At 38.9% G+C, this 25213-nt stretch overlaps 1 protein-coding gene across 1 annotated transcript; it reads left to right on the top strand.

Moving 5' to 3' along the window:
- The first annotated feature begins 1060 nt into the window (after nucleotides 1–1060).
- LOC143892797 (DEAD-box ATP-dependent RNA helicase 53, mitochondrial-like) lies at nucleotides 1061–15896 on the top strand. The gene is made up of 8 exons (XM_077397661.1): nucleotides 1061–1648; nucleotides 3300–3427; nucleotides 3615–4026; nucleotides 4899–4997; nucleotides 5126–5350; nucleotides 13270–13431; nucleotides 14224–14740; nucleotides 15538–15896. The coding sequence occupies exons 1-7, from the start codon at nucleotides 1229–1231 to the stop codon at nucleotides 14725–14727; spliced, it is 1950 nt and encodes a 649-aa protein (XP_077253776.1). The 5' UTR covers nucleotides 1061–1228; the 3' UTR covers nucleotides 14728–14740; nucleotides 15538–15896.
- Nucleotides 15897–25213: the final 9317 nt, after the last annotated feature.

The raw sequence follows: 25213 nt of genomic DNA, 5'->3' as shown, positions 1-25213 counted from the left end.
ATCTTCCCTGGACAGCCCTATCTAGTGTTTTTTTACTACTCTTTTTACACTATGGGGGTGGTCCAAGTAACAAATGGGATTCCAAAAAAGAAGTGACATATTTTGCCTACCCCTTTCACTCCCTGGACAACCCTTTTAGTGTATATATTAATATATAATATATATATTTAAATATTAAATTCTTAATGAGCCGAGCCTGGCTTAACTCGGGCTCGACTCGTTAAGCTTAACGAGCCTGGCCAGCCGGCTCGGCTCGGCTCGGCTCGTCTCGTTAAGGATTCGAGCCGAGCTTTTTTCCAATTGAGCTCGAGCGAGCTTCCGAGCCCGAGCCAAAATTGACACCCTTAGTTCCACGGGACATAAAAGGGGTAGTTTTGTTATTTTAAGAAAAAAAGAAAGAAACCAAGGCAAAGGTAACTAGTTGTGATTCTTGTGAACATCACTCTCATGTTCGGAGAGCATTTTAACGACTGAAATGTGCCTATGTTCTATTTAATAAAATGACCAAAATACTCAATTGGGTATACATGGCAGCATTGAAATGGCTGTTCTGGACAGCCCTGACACAAGCGTGTTTTTGTCTTGGGATGGTTTGCCCCTCACGCAAGACACACGGTTTAGGAAACCCGCCAAAAAAGGATGTGTTTTAGTACACGCGGCGGATTCTAACTGGTGGTTACTTTGTTGGACTTATTCTCGATCACCGTATCATTTTCCTCTGTACAAGTATCTTCTCTTCGTGCCCCTCAAGACCATTCCAAAATGTGGCTCGCCCCAAGGTCCCCAATCTAGTAAGAACCAAGCAAACATTGGGCCCCACATATCGGACACAATCCAATAAAATCACAATTCATCCATGGTGGGCCCATCTTGATCATGGACAGCAATGGTATATGGTGGACCATCCCATTTTGAACATGGATTATGATAGTATATGGTGGACCCATCGTGACCTCAGTGACCATAAAACTCTACACTCGTGAGCACCTTTTTAAGTGATCCAGCGAGTCACCGGAATCTCTCCATGGTAAAAAACCCTAAAACCCTAAATAAGTATCTTCTTTCTTTTCTCCAAAACCCTTGCGAGGTTTCTTTCCCCTCTCTGCTCCTCCTCTCGCTCCTTTTCTTCGACCTTCTGAAAAAAAACCCTAGTTTTTCTAGGCTTTAAACCCTGATTCTTCTAGGGTTTCTACTCACACCAGAAGGTTGCAGATCAAATCAAAGAAAGATGAATTTCTTATTCAGGAAATCGGCGTCCATGGCGTCAAAACAGACTCTCACTGCCTTGATTTCTTCCCAAACTTTTCATATTTCTCCATCTCTAACAACATTTGAAACCATTCTTTCTAAAAATGGCGTTTCTGGTGGAGAAATGAAATGTTTGTCTGGTTTTAATCGGTGTGAAAAGCTAGGGTTTCGTTTAGGATGCAGGGATATTCATTTCTCAGCCGGTCCGTTAGGGTTTAGGGCTTCATCTGATGCTCAGGCTGAGTATGCGATCGACGATTTCTCAGAGGATGAGAAAATGCCGGGGAAGAAGGTCGGTGTTGACGGAGAGGAGGGGCTGGAGATATCAAAACTTGGGATTTCTGAAGAAATTGTATCTGCTTTGGCTAAGAAAGGAATCACCAAGCTTTTCCCCATTCAGGTATTCATTTATTTTCTCATTAAGGCCCTGTTTGGATTGCAAGAAAAATGTTTCTGATGGAAAATTTTCTTGGAAAAATGATATAATTATGGTTAATTTGGATATTATCATAAATTGAAGGTCCCTCTAAGTAAAAATTGCATAGGGTTGGATCATGTTATTCTTTTTAATGTGTAAAAAGTAGGTGATTTTAGAAATATTTTCCCTTTCCAAACTTTTCCAAAATTTCTTGCAATCCAAACAGGGCCTAACTTCTTCTTTTTTTAACTGGTTTTGATTTCTAGGTTTGATTGATTGAAGTGACTGCGTTTTTTTGGTTTCTTAGATGTCAGTCTGAGAGCTTTTTTATGCAGTTCAGAAACATTTTGACTGAGAAATTAGGGCAGAATGATTTTGCTTGTTGTCTATTTCACTTTATTATTGATAATATGTGTCTTCTACCTCCTCTCATTTGGTGTTGCTTTGAGTTAGTAAACTGACAGTTTTATTGCAGTTTTATTGTTTAGTGTCAAGTTATCCCGAACAAGGGTTCTTGGCGGAAAGAGGAAATTAGGGTTTGATGAGTTTCTCATATGTTTAGCTTGTAGGTTGGTGGTCACAGTAACCTTCTAGCAAGGTGAATTGTTAGTTAGAAAACAGGGATTTATTTATACATTAGAAAATCAAAATATCATGGGTTTCTAGAAAGTCACACATATCGTTTTACTGCTTTTTGTGTGTCAGCTTTTGTTACAAACACCACAACTTGTGCTGTCTCTAGCATGAGTGATTTGAATCCAATGACCTTGTTGCATCACAGCAATGCTATTACTGTTTTTCCTATGACTGAAATGGACAAACCGTCGAGGTTTTAAATTTCAGTTTTGGTGTTGGTTTCGGCCACTACCGAAACCGAAATGTTTCTGTTACGGGCCGAAATTTCGGCCTAAATCATGTGAAAATATGATTATGCTTCTTTTTTTTAAAAATTTCGGCCGAAATGTCTAAAATTTCGTTGTCAATTTCGGTTGAAATTTTGACTATTTTGGTGGAAATTATAACATTTCGGTGTACATTTTAAAAACTTCGGTGGAAATTTTGTGAAATAGTCTAAAAATGAAATTTCGGTGACATTCTGGCGAAATTTCGGTGAAATTTCGGTGAAATTTCGGTGAAATTTCGGTAAAATTTCGGTGAAATTTCGGTAAAATTTCGGTGAAATTTTGGTAAAATTTCGGCAAAGTCTTGTAAAGAAACAACTTCATGTGAATTTCGTTTTGGTTTGTACCGAAACCGAAATATCGACGTTTCGGCCGAAATTTAAAACCATACGAACCGTTCCATATTCGGGGGCTGAGAGTTGTATGACTGCTACCATAAAAAAAATGTTTTCTGTCTATTTAGTGGTTCCCACGCTTACGTTTTTGTGTTTCACAACTTAATTATGTTGTAGATATCACAAACCTTATTGTCTCAAAACCATTTAATGTTCATAAAAACTCTCCTGTTGAAAGTTTGTTTTTCCATATTGGTCTTGTTTATGAATTTGATGCCATATTGTGATTTAAAACGCTATTTTCTCAAATACGATCACCATGGTCCACTGGTAGAAAAACAAAACACCTAGTTATGAGGTATCCTGAATACTTCTTGTTTCTGTTCTTCTGTGCAGAGAGCTGTTCTGGAACCAGCAATGAAGGGGCGTGACATGATTGGCCGGGCCCGAACAGGAACGGGGAAAACTCTAGCGTTTGGAATTCCAATCTTAGATAAAATTATTCAGTTCAACGCTAAGCATGGGTTTGTCCCCTTCCCTTCTTCCCTTGTGAACGAAGTTTGTTCCCTTCCATCAAACTGATCATGTTCCCTTGTTGCTCCCAGCATTTTGATTAGACCTGTTGCTTAATATTGAAAATTGATATCAGCTGCAATATGGGTTTTATTTATGATTGACGAGGAACATATCTTTCTGCTGAAATCTCTGCAGGCGTGGACGAAATCCGTTGGCTTTGGTTTTGGCACCAACTAGAGAGCTTGCTCGCCAAGTTGAGAGAGAATTCAAAGAATCTGCCCCCAACTTAGATACAATCTGTGTTTATGGGGGAGTTCCCATATCATCTCAGATGAGCACACTTGATTATGGTGTTGATATAGTTGTTGGCACACCTGGTCGCATTATTGACCTGCTCAAGAGAGGTGCCCTCAATTTATCAGAGGTTCAGTTTGTTGTTCTCGATGAGGCTGATCAGATGCTTGCTGTTGGATTCGATGAAGATGTGGAAATAATTTTAGAAAAATTACCTCAGAAGCGTCAGGGCATGATGTTCTCGGCTACAATGCCCACTTGGATAAGGAAGCTAACGCAAAAATACCTTAAAGATCCCCTGACTATTGATCTGGTGTGTGTGCAAATTCATTTTATATACCTCCATTATCTTCTATGCTGAAAGATGAATCCTCATTGTTTCTGTCCTTGTGTAAACTTCCATAGCCAATTGAAGAATATCTAATATATATCGGTTCAGTTGGTTCCATTTCAGTACGGAACTACGGACATGGTTCTGGGAATCCTGATGTCATCATATCATAGAAAGATGAACTGTTCGCTTCTTCAGGGTGGCATCATAGTCATATGCACATTGACCTGATGTCTGTAAATTATTAAAATATCCCATCAGTCGGAAACTGAAGTTTTATATTCTCTGGAATGGTTACTCACATCATTAATGGACTGGATCTACCGGGATCCGAAAATTTCTATGTATTTGGATCGGATCCGGATTTGGGCTGTTCATTTTTTTCCTAAATCTGTGACTGAGGTACAGACTGTTATAATATTGCACGATGAACCCCTGGCCAGCTTCTGAATTTTGTCAAGCTCTTGTTGAACAATACAAATAAATAGGACTGTGGTGACTTATCGGTGATCCATATCTGGAATGCACTAAGAACTGGAATGGGTACCTAGTGTACAGTTCTGGGTTTCAGTAATTTTGCTTCTGCATTCTTCATGCACTGCAGCCATTCAAAAAAAAGAAAGAAGTCTTCATGCGTTGCTGTATAAATTTTGCTGAAAGTTTAGGCTCTATAAAATTGCTTCTGCTTTGTGAATGCTGTTTACGTTCTTTGTTACTTATTCTGATCTTTTACACTTTAAAGTATTACAAATTTGCCTTCCTGATTTGAATTGGAATGCCTTATTCTTTCTTAATTTTGACTTTTTTTGTATAGTGTTCAACCTGAACTAACTCAGGTTTACATTGCAATTTAGGTTGGTGATTCTGACCAGAAGCTTGCAGATGGAATTAGTCTGTTCTCTATTGTATCAGACATGTCTGGGAAACCATCAATTCTTGAACCTCTAATTACAGTACGTATCCAACTTCCCTAGCGATTGCCATAAATTTTCTTCCACAAGTGTTACATCAAGTAATAACAGTGATTGCTTTCATTATGATGTTTCCCTCTCTTACTTGGCATCATATGGGTGATTGTTAGGAACATGCTAAAGGAGGAAAATGCATTGTTTTTACTCAAACAAAACGTGATGCGGATCGGCTGGCGTACTCTATGGGGCGCAGTCTTAAGTGCGAGGCTTTGCATGGGGACATTGCACAGAACCAGAGGGAAAGGACGCTTGCTGGCTTTAGAGATGGTCGTTTCAATATATTAGTTGCTACTGATGTTGCTGCTCGTGGGCTCGATGTACCAAATGTTGATTTGGTAAGGTTTATTTGTTTAATTTATTTTTTATAGCAGACTTTAGATGAAGGATGATGATTTTTTATTATATTTACTCCTTTGTTTAGTTACTATTATAGAGCAATTATTACTCTGTATCTGACCTGCTTTTGCTATTTGCTATTATTCTGTTCTTGAATTGAAAGTTGTAAATGTGCTTGTTCGGAAACTATTTAAAGATAGGGCGATGATTTTTTGCCCCTCTTTTAACGTGATTAAAATGTTAAAGTTGTCCACTGTTCACGTTAAAAGGGGGGTGAATGCATGCTGCCGGGGGGGGGGGGGTGAAAAAATCATCTCCTGACATAATGTGACTTGTATGCTATTTTTCTTTTCTTTTTTTAATTCTGAATTTTTTTTAACATTGGTGCGGCTCCAAAATTGAAGCATGAAAGGTAATAATTTCTCTCCCCATAGCATAATGTTAGGCCATTCCAGCTTTCCCATCAAGCTGTAAGTCTTCTAATGGGAGCCATGTCCTGTGCGATGCTTGGCTGTGGTTAAGGAGTTCTCAATGATGCACACACTTTCACATGCTAATAAGCGCCTCCTGTCCTTATCATTAAAATTCGTTACTGCGTGCTCTCATTGAGTTTAGCCAACGAGTCATCTTTCCTTCTGCTAAAAAATAAAAGGACATGGGATAGGTGGCCTTCATATGGACAGTTAAAAAAATAAAATTTTGGGGGGTATATGTTGTAGTAGACTAGTAGTACAACCTTATGCTTTGAAGATGAGGTATATCAACATGTTCAAATGATGGATCATCCAAAGATTGTTAAAATCTATGCAACGAAAACCAAGACTTTTCGTGAGACAAGGTGTGAGGCAGATGAGGATCATCTTTAGTACCAAAATGACTTTTTTATTTTAGTTATAAGGTTTTAAATGAGAATTCTATACAGTTTTAAGTCAAAGTGCTATAATAGACGTTTTCTTTACGTTTCACTTAAGTCACTTAAAGGCCTGTCTGATTTCATGATAGAGAACCTTGAATAAGACTTTGCCCGTAATTGCCTGTTGTGTTGGGTAGCACATCCCAAATTATTTTTACCTTAAGTTTTTTTTTTTTTGAAATGGTGAGATTTATTATAAAGAGCATCCACAACCAAGGCAGTCATGGAGACAAGTTAGAGCATACAAAGAGACAAAAAAAGGCGGCCCAGTGCACGAGATTTATTATAAAGAGCATCCACAACCAAGGCAGTCACGGAGACAAGTTAGAGCGTACAAAGAGACAAAAAAAGGAGGCCCAGTGCACGAGGCTTCCGCCATTGCGGGGTCTGGGGAGGGCTAGATGTGCACAGCCTTACCCTTGCTTTGCAAAGAGGCTGTTTCCGTGACTTGAACCCGTGACCACCAGGTCACAATGGATCAACCTTACAAAGAGACAAACAAATACAAAAACTCCTCAAGGGGGAAGAAAGTCAAATATCTCTAGCGACCATCAACACCTTCACGTGCAAGACGATCTGCCTCCCATTCGCCGACCTCCTAATGTGATTAAATTGAACCAAATGTCCCTCTACCTAGTCTATAATCTCATCAATGAGCTCTAAAAATCTCCACCGGTGAGGAGATCGGCCTTCCAACCCTCTAGGAACGTCGAGAGAGTCGCCCTCCACTATAAGATTTTCCATCTCTCTATTTGACACCATTTTGATACCTTGGTGAATTGCTCACTTCCGCTTTGTTCTAGTCCTTGAAACAAATTTGACCTGAGAAGGCCCATTTTGTGATGTTTTTCTCTTCTCTTAGTACACCTCCTATTCCCGTGGGCCTTGGGTTCCCCAAGCTTGAGCCATCAAAATTTAACTTTAGCCATCCAGGTTTAGGAGAAGACCACATAGGGCCTAGAATCTCCTCACATTCCTTGCTATTGCAAATCTCCTCCCAACACCTTATATCTGATGCCGAGTTCAAGGAAAACTCAGGGAGGACTTTTGCCTAAGAAATGACTAAAGAGATGATCCTAGAGAAGGAAAATGAGGCACTTTTAACTGCATTCTTAAAGTGTAAGCATCTCTCTCTTTCCAACCCAAATGGATGCCAACAAAGTCAGATTCCATAAGGTCTTCCCCTTATAGGGCCATGGAACAAAAGTCCAACAATGAGAGATCTGATATGTGATCCGGAAATACCCAAGAAATTCTGAACATGCCCATAATTTTACTCCAAATCTGTCGAGCTCACCTGCAATGGATATGCATGTGGTTCACTGTCTCGCCCGCTCCACACAAAAGGCACAATGATCGTCAATCAGCATGTGACAGCGACAAAGGCGATCTATGGCTGATAATCTGCTCTGAAACACTGTCCAACTGAATGCTAGAATGCTCCATACCTTGGAAAGCAACGAGGGAGGGGAAGGAGCCAGATGGAAGTAGAATAATTTGGCTGTAAACGGATCAGAGGAATTCTAGATCCAAACCCTTTTTTCTTTTCCATGTTTACCAATATAGTGAGATTCCAATAAATGGATTAAAGTAGCCACCCTATCCACTTCCCAATCAAAGAAATTCAGTCTGAAGTCGAGTTTCCATGATATTTTATCTCTTTCTCAAAGCATTCCTTCACAAAGGATCCAACATTCGAGGCCGCTCTAAAGAGATCGGGGAAGAGATTCATAAGCGGATCTTGAGAACACCATTTATCCTGCCAAAACTTAATGTTGTCTAAGTCTCATTCCTTTTTGAAACTTAAAATTCTGCCTTAAGTATCCCTCCAAAATAAAAAAAAAGATATCCCTCCAAATAGGTAAGGCATTGGGACCATACTTGTTATAAGAAATCCAATTACTTGGGGTGGATCCATACTTCATTTCATTTACCTTTGTCAAGAGACTAGACCTGTCTTCTTCAAATCTCCATAGCCACTTTCCAAACAACACTTTATTGACTTCTCTCGACTTACGAATCCCGATCCCCCCTGCTTTGATAGGTTTTGCAAACTTCCTTCCAATTGACCAAGTGCATCTTATTCTTGTCATCATCCCCTACGCATAAGAAATTTCTTTGAATCTTACTCAATCCTTTCAATTGTGCTCATTAGGCATTTGAAGAAGGAGAGGTCATGGATTGGAATGTTAGCCATAATTGCTTTTATGATGGTGATTCGCCTTCCAAGAGAAACAAGATTCCTCTTCTAGGTAGAGTCTTCTGTCTATCCTTTCCACTATTGGATCCCACGCTCTCTCCTTAGGGCGACTAATTCCAAGAGGAAGCCTCAGGTAAGTACTTGGGAATTCTTCAGAGCATCCCAGTAGGCTAGCCATGCTAATTTTTTCTTCTTCCTCTTGGTGAATTCCAAATATCTTGGATTTGCTAAAGTTGGATCTTTGACCTGTCACCCCTACATAGCACCACAGAACATACTTGAGTTTTAGAATTTGGTCATCATCTATCTTGCTAAAAATTAATGTGTCATCGGTGAATTGCAGGTGAGAGACTTCTCCAAGCCAAGTTCCCAACCTTAAAGCCTTCAATTAACCCTGTACTTCTTCCTTTCTCTAGCATTCTGCTTAGGGCTTCTGCCACCACCATGGATAAAATGGGAGAAAGGGGGACTCCTTGGGTCAAGCGCCCGAGAAGACTTGAAGTATCATTTTAGGGAGTCATTAATCAAAATGGAGAACCAAGCTAAAGAAATACATCTCAAAATCCAAAATCACCTTCTTGACCCAAATCTCATTCAATGAAGCAAGTAGTCCAAGCAATCCCAGCCCACTATATCATATGCCTTTTTCATAACCAACTTGCACACCACCATTTTCCTTCGAGTTTTGGCATAGAGATATACCACCTCATTTGCTCCAAAGAGCATTGTCATGGATTTAACGACCAAGAACAAAAGCTGATTGATTTGAACTGTTTCAAAGACCCAACATGCATTTTTTCATCTTGGGCAATATTCACCTGCAAACCCTTCCTTATTGGATTGCAAAATTTTGGGTGATACCATTCAGTAAAGGAAGGCTGTGATTTAGTTTTTGATGCAGCAAGTAGGGGAAAACATTTCTTAATAGTTGGTTCCAAAAATAAAGCAGCTGCAGGAACTGCCATTCTAACCCTTCGGGGATTCTATCCACAAACGCAAAGTTTATGGTTGACCGATATTGCTCATCATCATTTAGCTATTGCATTTCTTTTTGTAAATTGGCCTTTCTTTTTTCTTTGGAATTGGTTTGGCGATTCATAATCGGGATTGGGTATGGTGGAGATCCTTTGGGGAGGTCACTCTCTTCAATCTATCTGCCAAGACTGTTGCCAATACTCTGTAAAGATATCCGACCAGGCTTATCGGCCTAAAGTCCGTTATTTTATCAGCTCCTTTAATCTTGGGGATAAGAGCTATGCAAGTCGCTCTTGTACTCTTATCCAACTCCAAACCTTAGAAAAATTCCTCAAAAAATGAACAAATATTCTCTTTTACAACACCCTAGCATTCTTGGAAGAAAGCTAAACAAAACCCTTCTAGATCCGGTGTGTGGTCTCTGCTTAAATAAAACAAGCCCGCCTTGATTTCTTCTTTCTCAAATGTTTTTTTCTAGCATAGCAATTAATCTGTCAGAGACTCTTCAATGGAGCTAAAAGAAATCCCTTCCGGCCATGGGTGGTCTCCTCTTTCAGACTCATAAAGGATTTGATAGAACTTTAAAAATTCTCTTATGATTTCTTCCTTTTTCTCAAGTCTCTAACCACCATCATGAATAGCACTGATTTGATTTCCTCTTTTCCTGGCACTAGCAATCCCATGGAAATATTGTGTTCTTATCACCCTTCTGGAGCCATTTAGTTCTAGAACTTTGCCTCGGAGGAGATCAATGAATCTCCTCTCGAGTTAACAATCTCTGATATTATTCCTTAATCGATTACAGTCTTTCCTATCATGTCATGGTTCAACGTACCCTCTTCCAAACGCTAAAATCCTGCAATTGATCCAGGAGACCGCATTTCTTGGAAGATGCCTCTCGGATGTTTTACTTATTCCATTTCTTCAGCTTCTGTTTTACATACCGGAGCTTCTTATGGATACAGGATAACTATATCTGCTGCTCTTGAAGCCGAAGCTTCAGTCCACCATTTCTCTAGCCTTTCCTGCATCTCCGGGGTTTGTAACCAAGCTATTTTGAAACGAAACCCCAACCCCCCCATCTTCGGAAGTGCAAACTGATAAACAACTGGACTTCTGCTTATCCAACCTGGGCAAATCAAGGTGTCAATTCTACTCGTACTTCGGTTTCTGGCCCATGCGAATTTCGCTCCACTAAGAGGGAGATCAATTAATTCATGCATGTTGATGAAATTTCAGAAAGCTTCCATATCAGAGGAGCTCCTGCTACTGCCTAACCCCTTTCTTCCATGATCACATTGAAGTCCCCTCCATTGCACCTAAACCTTTTATTTGCAGACATTGTTTTTTTAATTTTATCTCAGACAATCTTAGCCCCATGTAAGTGAAATCCCCCCTTTCATCCAGAATTTTATTCACTCTCATATCTAGGTTAAATACATAAAAGCTAAGATCGTTCCTGTCTTGGATTGTCATTCAACAAACGATGAATTGATGCAAATTCTGAATAGGTTCTGAGCAATGTTACATGGAACGCGGTTCGTTCCGGTACGTGGTACGGGAACGGGTACGGGGTACGATGGTAGCCCGGTACGCGGTACGATGAGGGTACCATTTTTATTAGAATATCATTCCATAGTACACACTACATACATTTAATACACAAAATATAAAAGCCTCATTTATGTCATACATATTTTTTCAAAAAGAAAGTTCCCGTTGGAATACATGAATATCCTTCCATAGTCCATACTAAATCCATTTAATAAACAAAATAAAAAAACCTCATGTATTCCTACTTTTTTTTTCAAAAAGAAAGCTCTAGTTCCAATCCAACCCAAAATATATAAAATTTGTAGCTCTCTCTCCATCTCTCCCTTAGTCTATATGCATCTCCCACGAGTCGCCTCGGGTCGTCATTTTTGGCGATCCGGGTTGCTAGCGAACCACGTTTGGGATCGTGCGACCCCGGATCGTGGGTCGGAGGGCGGATGGCGAATCCGGTAACTATGGTTCTGAGTCTTCTGACCTCAAAAATTATCCTTCAGTTAAATATGCCCTAAGAGGATTAGAATAAAAGAGGGCACACTGCACTTCCACTACGTTGTTCACGTCACTGTTTACTACACTATTCACGTCGCTGTTCATAGAGTCGGAGTTTGGGACTAAAGTTGATCTATTTCTATTTAAATTCAACAGTTAGAAGGTTTAAATGTTAGGACAATTAGTGTTTTTTTTTTTTAAAGTTATTTGTTTAGTAAGTTTAGTAAGTCTTTTATATTTGTTTTATAGTTGTATTAGAAGTGCTATCCGCTTATTTTATTTTATTTTGCGGGGGGGGGGTTGGTTTGTGATGGCATGTCTAATGCCGGTGATCTCCTATGGGAAGGAGAGTGTATGGCTCAGAGAATGCTAGAGTACGGAGTGGGGAGGGTTAAAAAAATCAGAATACCAAGATGGCATATCTAGAGTTTCGCGAGTAGTTTGAGTAGGAGTAGATATGCTGGTTTCATTTTCCATATTGAGTCTATTGAGCTATTGTTAGGGCAACCCAAGTTCACATGGACTAATAACCTATCAAACCTTGTTTTGTTCATGCCTTTACCAATTGATTGGGCTTAAGAGACAGGAAGCACTTTTTTGCTATCAAGGCCTTGTCAAAATCCCATTAAAAAAAGGCCTTTTCAAGAACATTATCCTATCGACTGGCCAATAGTGAGGCGGATCATTTTGGTCTTATTTGGGGTTGAGAAATAGACTTTCCATCTGTTTGATTCAAAGAAGCAGGATTCTTCTCTAGGAGTGGGGAACCTCGATGCCCGGGTTCTCGAATCCGAAACAGGAATCTTCTCGAATCCCCAAAAACTGAGAATCCCAATTCGGATTCGCTGGAAATTCGATTCCCAATTTTGGGAATCGCGGTTTATGATTTCTCGGAAACCCGATTCTTACTTTTGGGAACCGCGGTTTAATGTTATGTGAAACGCGATTTCCTGGCAATTCCCCAGAGATTCCCTGGCGGTGCCCAACTTCCCAGCGATTCCCCGACAATTCCCCGGCGACTCTCCGACGACTTTACGATTTCCGCTTCTGACGATCCCGGGAGCCTTCTATTCCCGCTCTGGCAACCTTGGTTTGATTACTTGCCTCCTTGATTTTTGGGGTCATGGGGGCTTTCTTCCTTTAATATAATTCTTCTTGATTAAAAAAAGCTGAAACATTTCTTTAAAGTCACTTTTGATGATATCAAGTATGAGAAAGATGCAACTTTGGCATCATTGTTTCTTTTCATCTTCTATTGTTGTTTTTTTTATTTTGTATTCTTTACTTCAACTTTTGAGTTTCATATCTTGTATTGCCCCTTCTCCTTACTTCCATCTTTTACTTCTTTTGGCATACTTGCAATTTTTGTACGAGTTTAGTAGTCAGAAAATCCATGAATTTTACCCACAAAACACTTAGAATTGTGAAATTTATGATTTCATATTGTTAGCCTTCGCTATCGTCAATAGCTAGTTGATCGTTTGATGTGTTATTCTTCTATGTTTATACTTTTTTTTTTTTTTTTGAATGCTTCTCTGTTTATGCTTGTATTTATTAAATGTTTTCACATGTTTAGGATGATATTACAGAAAGTTTTAACCTGGATGCTTCTTTATCCCCAGTAGCAGATTATCCGTTGCTTAACTAATATTAAGTGGCTGCTTAATATTAACTTTGTAAGAGTCGTGTAATTGTTCACAATGACTTGGAAGTTGTTTTAACATCGCACAGTGGCAACTGTACTTCCAATTGTTTTGTTCTGATTTGCATCTCATCCGTTTTCTCAGGTGATACATTATGAGCTTCCAAGCACATCTGAGATCTTCGTTCATAGATCTGGGCGAACGGGACGTGCTGGCAAAAAAGGAAGTGCAATTCTCATTTGCACAGAACAGCAGACAAGGGCAGTCAGGGTCATTGAGCAGGACGTCGGATGCAAGTTTAAAGAGGTATATTTATACCAGACTTACCACCCTAATTTAGTGGTACATTGAATACCAATTCTCTCTAACCATTTTGACTTGTAGGTCAACGAATGTACCGTTCTCTGAATCTTCTTTCATGCATATTTGGAAGTTGGCATTGGTTACTGCACTGAAAGCTGCTCAGATTAATTTTTCTTTTTGTAATCAACTTATTTGTTTTATACGGCCTTCAAGTTGTTACTTTATATCACGATTCATCCTTACCCTATTCTCATTTTGCTATGGTAATAGTTTTTTTTTCAAAAATACATTACTATATTTACGGTATGCCTCTAGAATTAATCAAATCCCCATATCCCATCAGTAGTTTAAATGTACTTGACGATGTGAGCTGATAATTTTGAAAATTGGGTCTATTTTTCTTTACCCCTCCTGGTATAGGAAGTGATTGTTGCAAGTGCAATATGTAGAATAAAATACTGATTGTTATTTCTTTTTTCTTATTCCCGTGTTTTAAAAGTTAGTAGATTTAATCATAAATCCAAATAAATAGTGCTTTACTAGCCTGACAATGAAAAATAAGAGAAGCCCACACACTTCTCTTATTTTCATTGTAAGGCTGGTAAAGCAGTACTTAAGAAACAATCTTGAAGGTCAAATAAGATGCACTTGATTTTCGCCCCATTGACTCTATATGATATGCTGGTGGCTCTGCCAATGAATTAAGTTAGTGAATTTTCTTGAGATAGTTGTTTTTGCAGCTTTGGGGGACTATGGCGGGCTGATTCCTTCATTTATTTTCTTCTCTTTCTTCAGCTCCCTAGAATTGCTGTTGAGGGTGGGAGTCGAGACATGTTTGCTGACATGGGAGGCAGTCGCTTTGGAGGAGGTCGTATGAGAGACTCAGGTTTTGGTGGTTCCGGCGGTGGCTATGGTAGTTCTGGTCGCTTTGGTGGTTCATCAGGGCGTAGTGGTGGATATGGTGAATCTAGGTCTGGCAGTTTTGGTTCGTTTGGTGGTTCAAGTTCTGGTCGGTCTGGCGGGTTTGGTGATTCTGGCCGTTCCAGTGGCTTTAGTGGCTCTGGGTTCAGCCGTTCTGGTGGTTTTGGCAGTTCCGGTTCAGGCCGTTCTGGTGGTTTTGGCGACTCTGGTTCAGGCCGCTCCGGTGGCTTTGGTTTTGGTTCGGGACGTTCTAGTGATTTCGGCAGTTCCAGTTCAAATGGTTCTGGTGGATCGGGTTCAAATCGATATGGTAGCTTTGGTGACTTTGGTGGAGATGGTTCCAATGATGATAGCTGGCTGGGGAAGAAATCCTTTTGAACATGTTATTGAGGTATGTCCATCACTTCAAATATCTGAAAGCCTATCGATGTTCTTTTATTTACCTTTTTTATTTTGTTTCATGGTCTCCCTATTTATTTCATCCCTTACGCGTTTCCTACCAAAATATTCTCATAAAGGCACGTTTGGCTAACGTGAATTTTCTTTCATGATAAATCGGTGTCTCCGAGTGGAGATGAGCGTGAAGTGGCTAAAAGTCAGGGAACAAAATGCAGGAAACTAGTGTCTCCAAGTGATGAGAAGTGGCTAAAACAACAACAACAACAAAAACCTAAAAGTAGGATTGTCATTTTCCTCATTTTTATCCACTTTTCAGGCTCATCTCAATCGCACTCTCTCAAATCTCTCTCCTTATCCCACTGCCCTACTCCTCTCTCACCACTTTGAGAACGATTTATCATGGAAAACTATTCCTGGCTGCCAGACATGGCCTAAAGGTAGGTAAATTACTTGATCTGGATTCCATCAGTCAATCCCTTAAACTTTCGGTCCACCTGCACCTCACATCGATCTTCCAAATTTCCCTAACAAACACGTAACAAATTATCTGCTGACCATCTCTCATGACTTTGTCCATGCATCGATTGTGTTTACTCTGCATCGATCTTATTTCACAATAATACATGCCCGCAGATCTGCTGAGTTCGTTTCATGGCTATCTTTAGTAGTTCTGACGACCATTTACTCTTTTAATTTTGATGAACGGGAGAGCAGAATTGAGTTTATATGCTTTTCTGTTATTATTTTTCTTTTTCGTGATTATTGATGACCTTCATTTTTTGGAAATAGATTGGCGGATGGCCTCGTCTTTGAGAAGGGATCCCCATGAATTGGCCGTCGCACTGTAAATTTGCGGAGGAAGCGGGTCTGATTTTCTTTTTCAACCAAGGAACTGTAAGGGCTCTTTGAGTTTATGGTTAAAGCTAAAGCTTTTAGGTGTTTTATTAGAAGAATTGCATATGAGAAAAGAAAATAAGGCCCTGTTTTTTTGTTCTCTTGATATTTTTGGTGGATCTCTGTAATACTTTTGCAGTATTTATGATTTTCTTTTCCATTGTTTGGTATTTTCGTTTAATTATTATTTTGTTTAACTGAAAGAGAGAACTGTTACACTTAATTTGAACTTGAACCATCTCTTTATATCTTTATTTTGGTGGGGTCATCTCTTTATATCTTGGAAGACTTTGAAAACTGGAATGCATTTCCATAGTTGCAAAATTCTAGGCAAAATCTGTTTGCAATGATAACACTTTTTGTGAGTTTCTATTTTGATTTCCTTTATCCTTAAACCAACATGATCCTTAGTTGGGCTTATTTGGATCTCCAAGACGAAGTGCATTGCCTACGGCTCTCTCAAAAGACGCAAAGCTCGGTTATTTGCAAAAGGTTATGCCCAAAGGCCGCCTTCGAAACATTTCTAGAACTATTTTCGCTTTTGGGCAAAACCCTTTCTATGAGGATAAGCCTTTTGTTATGGCATGATTTTAAATTTTGGTTTTGAAAACCGAATCCGAGGCACAATTAAAAACAATATATTATTTGATATGAAATTTCGGCCGGAATTACTGAAGTTCTGGCCGAAATTTCAGGAGAATAAAAACTAAGTTAAAAACTGACATTTTTGGGTTGAATGTTGTAACATTTCAGACGAAATCTTAAAAAAAATGAAATATCAGACTGAAATTTCAAATTTTCGGTTGAAATCGGGTATTGTTGATTTCGGTTTCGCTGTTGACCAAAATCCGAAATTTTAACCGTGGTTATAGGTCCTAAATTAATATGGAATTTTTAGGCAATACAAGGACAGAGGTGTTTATTTTGAGAAAAATTGCTAATATGCAGTTATTTTCTATTTTTGTAACTTCAGTCACGTGCATGTAGTGCAACCATAGGGGGAGGGCAACCAATGAAAGAAAGTAGAATTTTTAATTTGGAGTTTCACTTTGGCTGTCAAATGAAAGAATGTAAAATTTTCATTTCCATGGAGAAGAATTGTAATGAGAGGAGAGATTTTGAGGAAGTGGTTGAGTGGGTTTTTTTTTTAATAGATAACATGTAAGTAATCTTTTTCAAAGGAATGAAGAAATTTGTCCTAGAAATTGTGTTTTTGCACACAAAGGAGGACTGACTCCTCACTCGAAGTGGGTCAAGAGATTGAACTTCCCTGTAAGAAGATAAATCACGTTGTGAATTGATTCGGATGTATAACAATTTGCTATGCTCTTTTGCGTGTAAGTCAAGACCGCACTGCCAAGGAGGTGGAAGGGACCTTAAGAGAGGCCCTAGAGAGACCTGGGATTTCCGCTTGATTAGGCAGAAAATTCTATCATTCATTTTGAGTGTCATGTAACATGGGAAGGACAAGGGTTTTTATGAAACTTGAAATTTAACTTTCCTGCTGAACCAAATGCCTCTTCAACTGAGTTTCATCGGAAAAGTTGCAAGAAGCAAAATTCGAGATTGGTATTTTGGGGGTTCATGACTACGTGATAACACTAATTGGATACAGTTAATGGAGACTAATGGGGGTTAATGTAGGTAAGGGTGTTGAGGAGGCCAGTACTACTGGTTATTAAAGAGAGATAAAGGGGGTTCATGTAGGTAAGAAGGGTGTTGAGGAGGCCTTGTTTGGATTTGCACTAAAAAAATTTGTCTGATTTTTTTTTCCACGATTTAGAGGGAAAGATTATATTATGGTTAATTTCAAGGGATTTCATCATAAATTGAAGATTCCTCTCCATGAAAATTGAATGTGTAAAATTAAAGTAAGAAATTTTAGAATATTTTTCTTTTTCAAACTTTTTGCAAGAAAATCTTGCAATCCAAACAGAGCCTAGTGATGAAGGGAAGATAATTTCTTTTGTTTTTAAATATTTGTGAGTGGGCCCCTTCATCTTCGGCCAAAAAACTAAAGAGGTCCCCAGTAGGGTTACAGAGGGACCATAATTAATGTCTAGAAGTTGGGCATAAGATGAAAGGCCCAATGTCCCGTAACCAATTGCGCCCATATATAGTAACAAGTAACATACTAGTGGGGCCCACGTAGAAGATATAATAGACCCCACTAACATAGCCAGAGGTTAGTTTCTCGGACCTTTCCTGTAGATTTTAGGTGATTCATTTGTCTCTCTTAATTTTTACACAAGGGAATAATGCTACGAGATGCAATTGTATTGAGACATTTGTTAGACATTACCTATGTTGAAAATGTTCTCTAACTTAGATGCCATTTTTACTATTACATTTCTTTGATATATCATTGTAATTGTCTTCTTTTGTAATAAAATTACTCACCTAATTTACTAAAATTTGTTGGGAAGGGCAAACTTGTCATTTGATAGAAGACTAATTAAGAAGTATATACAAATTATACGGTGCAAAAGTTGTTGGATCAAATATCAAGAGAGGCAACTTGATTACACAAAATGGGCGTAAAACAAAGGAAGTCATGGGCTAGAGATACAATGCATTAAGAACTACGGAACAACAAAAGAGACTCTTCGAGGAGGAAGAAAATAAAAAAAAAAGTCCGCTTTAGACACTCCTACTTGAGAAAGGCAATCCGCATCTTCATTTACCGACCTTCTAATGTGGCGAAATCAAACCTAATGACTCTCAATCCGATTCAAGATCTCATCAAAAAACTCTGAAAATCTCCAAGGGCGAGGGATCGGCCTTCCAACCATCAAATGACAAGTAGGGAATCGCCCTCCACTATAAGATTATCCATATCTCTATCCGATAAAAACCTGATTCACTGGAAATAGCCCTCACTTCTGCTTTGTTAGAGTCTGTAAATCCTATCGGGCAAGAGAAAGCCCACCTGGTGGTACTTGCCTCGTCTATAAGAAACCCTCGAATACCCAAGGGCCCCGGATTATCCAAACTCGAGCCATCGAAATTTCTTATTTAGAGGAATATCGGTATAAATTGAATGTGGGTCCAAAGAAAACTTAAAGTGCGTTGGTTCAACTTGTTTTTTACTCATATCCAATCCAACAAGGCTTAAAATGACTTTTTTTTCCCTACTAATGGCCATTGTCATAAGTGCGATTACACCTTTATTAAAGAAACAAACAGCCCACTTGAAATTGCTTTAAATTTTGAAACACTACTTAAAAGTCACTTCCCTAAAAGCATTTTTGTCATTGTCTCGACCGACCGACCGACCTCTTATATGAAATAAAATAGTATTATATAAATAATTAAATATATTAATTACAAAAGTTTCAAACATCTCAATGCCTTTTCCCTTTGAAAAAGATTCGAAATCTTTGAGTATGAAATGCAATTTGTCTAGTATTGTATCTCCTCTTTTAACCCTTTTTGACCAGGTCGGCTCTTGTGGTGTTCCCCTTTCTTTCCCTTTAATAATATTCCTCATCATTCTGCTCTTTCAACCACATGCACAAGCACAAGGATATTCATGTCTGTGTGTCTCTCGCTCTAGCACCCTAGCCACTTGGATTTCGGGATTGAGGGCCGAGCTCCCGAGCACCCTAGCCACTTGGATTTCGGGATTGAGGGGCGTAACATTAAGGGCATATCCCTTATTTTTTATGGGTAAGCTGGGGTTTGGCTGACTCCTACCAGGGCATTAAGTAATGAAAAACTTACAAACGTTGATACATTGTATTTGAAGCATCAAATAGTGATTGGGTTAAGGGCATATATCGCTTATGAGACTAATTAGAGTGGGGCGCATTATCCAACCGGGGGGGTGAAGAAATCATCTCAAATGATGGCAATCTCGTTAATTTTTACAAAACGTTGACCAAAAGTTAGTTGAAGGAGTACTTTAGTCTTTCAGCCTGCAAAGTGCAAACATTCGGCAATCAAATCACAGCGGACTTGATAGGAAACAAGGTCTGCTGACTATTAGACTCAATGCACGACACGCGCAAGTTAGCATTCCGTACCTAGATTTTCACGAAGACGATTATAGCCCTGGGTTTTGTGGAAAAAGAGAATGACCAGGGTGGGTCATGGATTTTAGGTCCACAGGGCTGCACGTTTGTCAAATCCAGACCGTTGATCCATAGTGGGGTCTTGTGACTGACATTATCATGGTCTCATCTCGGTCATCTCATGACTCAGATAAAGGACCAGGTTTGCCTTTTCCATGGCATGACATGAAAAAAAGGAGTTAACTGACTATTTTGCCTCTCATGGCATAACTCCAAAAGGGCAGCGGGGGTCAAGGTCCTAGAGTCATCCTATGGAGGTCTTCTCGATGGCATTTAGTAGGACTTACTGGACTAGAAGTGGGCCCAAAAAAATGTCTGTTAGGAAGGAGGGATGCAATTTACGGGTGCAACTTGGGTCAGACCCAACCCAAACCCGCCCCATGGGTTTAATCCGATTTTCATCTCAGATTGGGTTGCCTTCCCTTGGGGGGTTGGATTGTGTTATGATTGGAAAAAGTAAACCCGATTTAATTCTTTGTTGGATTATGCTCGGGACCTTCGACAAATAGACCAGACCCGGACCCAGACCCAGTCACATCCCCCCTAATATTTTTGTCATGACCACGCCCTGAACCCAAAATCTATGTTTTTTTTTGTGTTTCTTCTCTTTTTGCCCCGGTCCAACCTGAACACCTAACCTGACCCTAATTGAAAACTCCGGTTAGACTGGTTGGGTTGGGTTAGGTTTGAGAGATTTAAAGGGGGGGGGGGGGGGTCATGGGTTTGGGTTGAACTCCATCTAGAGGTTGGGGTTGGGTCAGGTTAGGGCTAAGGTAATGCTACCTTGAACTACGTTAGGGTTGGACTCAACCTGACCCAATCCCACATGAGTTGCACCCCTAATCTAACTTGCGTCCCCCAAGCGCAGATGCTTAATCAAAACCTTTGATCATGTAGACAACGGTAGATGCCGGTTAGATCAATAGACCCATTCATATACACATGGCACATATGGGCCCAAAAAGTACATCCCTTTTTAGCATTTTTCATAGTATATACCATATAGTACATACCATGATGAAGAATTGGTAATGTACACCCCAAGGTTCTCATATGAGTGTCCATCTAGATCCCACATATATTGAGGATAATGTTTGAAGCCCTAAGATTGAGCCCACAGTAATGAGATCCAAGAGCCTGAAAATCATGCATACACTAAAAATCTCTCAACGCTAAACCCAACCCAACCCGTCTAACCTGATTTTTCAATTAGATGAAAGGAAAGTAGATCAGTAGTCCACTAGCGAGCTTGGGGCTAGTTGGCCTCCACCTGATCTGGTAGCTCCTAATGGCTCTGGTTGGAACATGAACAGGATGTATTCCAAATTTGAGCCAAGGCAATCAATTGCTAGCTAAGCCCCACCATATTCTCTTTCTTTGTCTCCCGCTCATACCCGTGTCCTACGTTTTCACTTCTCCCTCCGCTCTAGGCTCCCATCCATGTTTTCACTTAATCTCCCTCAGCTCTAGGCTCCCAACATTTGCAGCTGCCGATAATCTCTAAACCGCAGAAGCACGCGGGGGTGGGCCAAACCCAACCTCGTGAGTGAGCCAACACTTATAAAGACGCAAGTAGAGACAGTGATCCCTCATCTCCCAGCTCATCTTCTGTTGTTCCCGTTACCATCAAAACCACGGATAAGATGGTTCAATGTGGATCATGGCTCAATTTCTCCTAAACTGTGCATTTGCAAACCATCGAATGTTCAAAATTCAAATGGTTTAGATTGTCTGACGAGTGATTTTTTCATATAAGATCCTCAATGACAGGTCCACCAACGGTCTAGATGATGTTGACATCATGTGGGATTTTAAACTAATTGTCCTAATCTAATTAGTTACCTAAACTAAGTAGGTTGCCTAATCTACGACCAAGATCAAAGATCTGATCTACAATATCATCTGTTATCTTAACAGACATTATTAGAAGGTAAAGGAATGTCAAGAATGTCAAGAAAAATAAATGTAAAGGTCATAGTGAGAAAAGAGCAGCGGCATTTTGCGAATAAATTAACAAAAAAGAAGGATGCTTTCATTGCTTTCCATATAACAAAGCTTGAAGGCCAGTAGGGCATCAAGCTGTGTAGCTTTATGTATATGAGCCCTTAAGAATCGATGAGTGAGGGAGTGGCATTCTCAGCCTTATATAAGCCCTTTAAGGATTGTTTTGTTAGAATTAGTGTTGAAAATTCTTTTAAAGGACGAATGAATTGATCGACACTCATTAGACCAAATAAACAAAATAAATAATTCAAAAGCAATATGATACAGAGATATTATGCTAGAGGGGGCAAAAGCCAATATGACAGAGAGGGTAGACCCAGAAACAATATGATGCCGTTTTAAAGGAAACACAAATAAGAAGAGTAGAGAGGGTAGATAAGGAAGCAAAAAGATTAAAAATGAGATAGAGCAAATGAATCTCCCAAAGAATCAAGTTCTATTTGTTAAAAATATAGAAGGCAAAGATACTAAAACTGAGATAGAGCATTTCTAGGTATATATTAAAAATACATAGAGCATATGAATCTTCCAAAAAATCAAGTTCAAACTCCATGTGACTCCATAACAAAAATCAACTTTGTTCCCAACAACTCAAAACATTTTGGTCCACAATTGGCCCGTACTCGGTACCCCCAATGCTTCACAATATGATGGAAGTATAGTCTAGCTGCCTCTTCTGCACTGCAGTGTATGGATGCTGAGACGAAGGTCGTGTGCGAAAACTGTCCACAACTACTAAGATGAAGCCAAACTCCTCACCTTGGGTAAATTTGCAATAAAGTCAAGGGAGACACTCTACCAGGTCGCTTCAGCACTTGCAATGAATCTAAGAATCCAAAGAGTTATGATATGCTAACCTCCATGGAAGTAATATAAGGAATTTCACCATTGCGATATTAGGGTTACAAAATCCTTTTTCTACCTTCCTTTTCTCTACTCTACAAATAAACTACTACACATGAAATGTTTGTTTTGACATAACTCAATATTTAGATATCAGGCATTCTCGATATAGCCCTTGAAAATCAAAATATTTAACATATCTGCACAAGATGTTTATCGCTCTGGGATTGTTTCAGTGTGTGGATGTTCCATAAATCTTACAAAGGTTTGAACTTGGGACTTGTAAATAAGTAGTTATTAAATAGACAAAGAAGTGTCCATTCATCAATCAAACATACCTTTGCACCAACAAATACACCTTTGCGAGACTGGCTAATTCACTACAACAATTTAACATATTTGCACGTACAAGATGTATATTTCTTTCACCGAATCACAACTTACCATTCAAGTAATTTATAAAGCCATAAAAAAAATAAGTGTTGTATATGTGGAAGTGAGTGAAGAATATGGGTTAGAAAGTAAATCTCGGATGTAAATGTCTCTTTTTTACAAAACTAAAATGATTTATATTTTTGGTTAAAGCATAATTGTGTATTGAGAAAGCTATATTTTCCAAAACTACCATTTCTATATGATTTTAGTCTTGTATTCTGAAAAGATCGATTGTTTAGTAAGCAAAGGGTTGGATAGGGACTTGGCTAAAAAAAACCATTATAGTTTAGTAAGCAAAGGAATGGAGAGAGACTTGGCAGAAAAAAACATTATTTAATTTGTATACATGCATGCCTTTGCACAAACCAGTTTGGACTTTCATTTTTAGTTAAAACATGATTAACTAATGAGAGAAAAATACAGCGCTATATTTGGCCATAAAGACCATATCATTCCTGGGTTGTATACTGAAAAAAAAAATTATCATTTGAGAGAGAGAGAGAGAGAGAGAGAGAGAGAGGACATTATATTGATTAAAAAAAAAAAAACCTCAATTCTTAGACAGTATTCTAAGAAAGATACAATATTATGAATAACAAAAATGGTTTTAGGGTTTTCCAGTGAAAAACACTACTAACACGACTGCATCGAAGAGGGAGGGAGGGGAGTGATGAAAACCCTCTATAATTCTTAGGTTGTATTCATAACAAAATGAGAATATTATTATTGAGAAAGCTGATTTCAGCTTTTACTGAGAGAGAGAGAGAGAGAGAGAGAGAGGACATTATATTGATTAAAAAAAAAAAACCTCAAATTCTTAGACTTTATTCTAAGAAAGATACAATATTATGAATAAGAAATATGGTTTTAGGGTTTTCCAGTGAAAAACGCTACTAACACGACTGCATCGAAAAGGGAGGGAGGGGAGTGATGAAAACGCTCTATAATTCTTAGTTCATAACAAAATGAGAATATTATTATTGAGGAAGCTGATTTCAGGTTTTACTGAGAGAGAGAGAGAGAGAGAGAGAGAGAGAGAGAGAGAGAGAGAGAGAGAGAGAGGACATTATTTTGATTTAAAAAAAAAAAAAAAACCTCAAATTCTTAGACTTTATTCTAAGAAAGATACAATATTATGAATAAGAAATATGGTTTTAGGGTTTTCCAGTGAAAAACACTACTAACACGACTGCATCGAAGAGGGAGGGAGGGGAGTGATGAAAACCCTCTATAATTCTTAGGTTGTATTCATAACAAAATGAGAATATTATTATTGAGAAAGCTGATTTCAGCTTTTACTGAGAGAGAGAGAGAGAGAGAGAGAGAGAGAGAGAGAGGGAGGGAGAGAGACATTATATTGATTAAAAAAAAAAAACCCTCAAATTCTTAGACAGTATTCTAAGAAAGATACAATATTATGAATAAGAAATATGGTTTTAGGATTTTCCAGTGAAAAACACTACTAACACGACTGCATCAAAGAGGGAGGGAGGGGAGTGATGAAAACCCTCTATAATTCTTAGGTTGTATTCATAACAAGATGAGAATATTATTATTGAGAAAGCTGATTTCAGGCTTTACTGAGAGAGGGAGAGAGAGAGAGGGAGAGAGAGAGAGAGAGAGAGAGAGAGAGAGAGAGAGAGAGATTAAAAACCTGGGATTCTTAGGTTGTATTCTAAGAAAGATACAATATTATGAATAAGTAAAGATGTTTTTAGGGTTGTCTACTAAATAACACATGACTGCCTTAGAGAGAGAGAGAGAGAGAGAGAGAGAGAGAGAGTGCCTCCATTTCTATCTCTCTCTTGGATTGCATATCAAAAAGACAATTGATTAATTCATAGATATGCAAAAGTAGTAAAAATCCAGTCTCCATTTTAATTTGTCTACAAAGAAACATACTAACATAGGAAGGTATGCATATAGAATCATTCTATTCTTCTATGGGCTATTCTACCAAGAAACATGAGAAATATAGAAAGAGAGCCATTTCTATTTGGTCATGGTTTTTCAATTTGGAAACCAGAGAGAGAGAGAGAGAGAGAGAGAGAGAGAGAGAGAGAGAGAGAGGTATGCTTGGCTCCTCGCACGCCACCCACAATAGCCGATCAATTTAGAGATTGGTCTTTGAGTGTGGCATACAGGGAGCCAGGCACAAACCCTTTTCACCTTTTATTTTCCTCCATCTTTTACTCCAAAAAAAAAATCAGAACCAC

Source organism: Tasmannia lanceolata, unplaced genomic scaffold (assembly GCF_043159265.1).
Source record: "Tasmannia lanceolata isolate RefF3 unplaced genomic scaffold, GAP_Taslan_0.1 ptg000015l, whole genome shotgun sequence".
Taxonomy (NCBI): Eukaryota; Viridiplantae; Streptophyta; class Magnoliopsida; order Canellales; family Winteraceae; genus Tasmannia; species Tasmannia lanceolata.
The sequence above is the reverse complement of the archived record's forward strand: the minus strand, read 5'-3'. Positions and strand labels throughout refer to the sequence as shown.

Coding starts and splice junctions, on each gene's coding strand:
- LOC143892797 (XM_077397661.1), top strand. CDS start 1,229: ATGAATTTCTTATTCAGGAAATCGGCGTCCATGGCGTCAAAACAGACT. Junction 3,428..3,614: donor CAGTTCAACGCTAAGCATGG/GTTTGTCCCCTT, acceptor AAATCTCTGCAG/GCGTGGACGAAATCCGTTGG. Junction 5,351..13,269: donor ATGTACCAAATGTTGATTTG/GTAAGGTTTATT, acceptor CCGTTTTCTCAG/GTGATACATTATGAGCTTCC.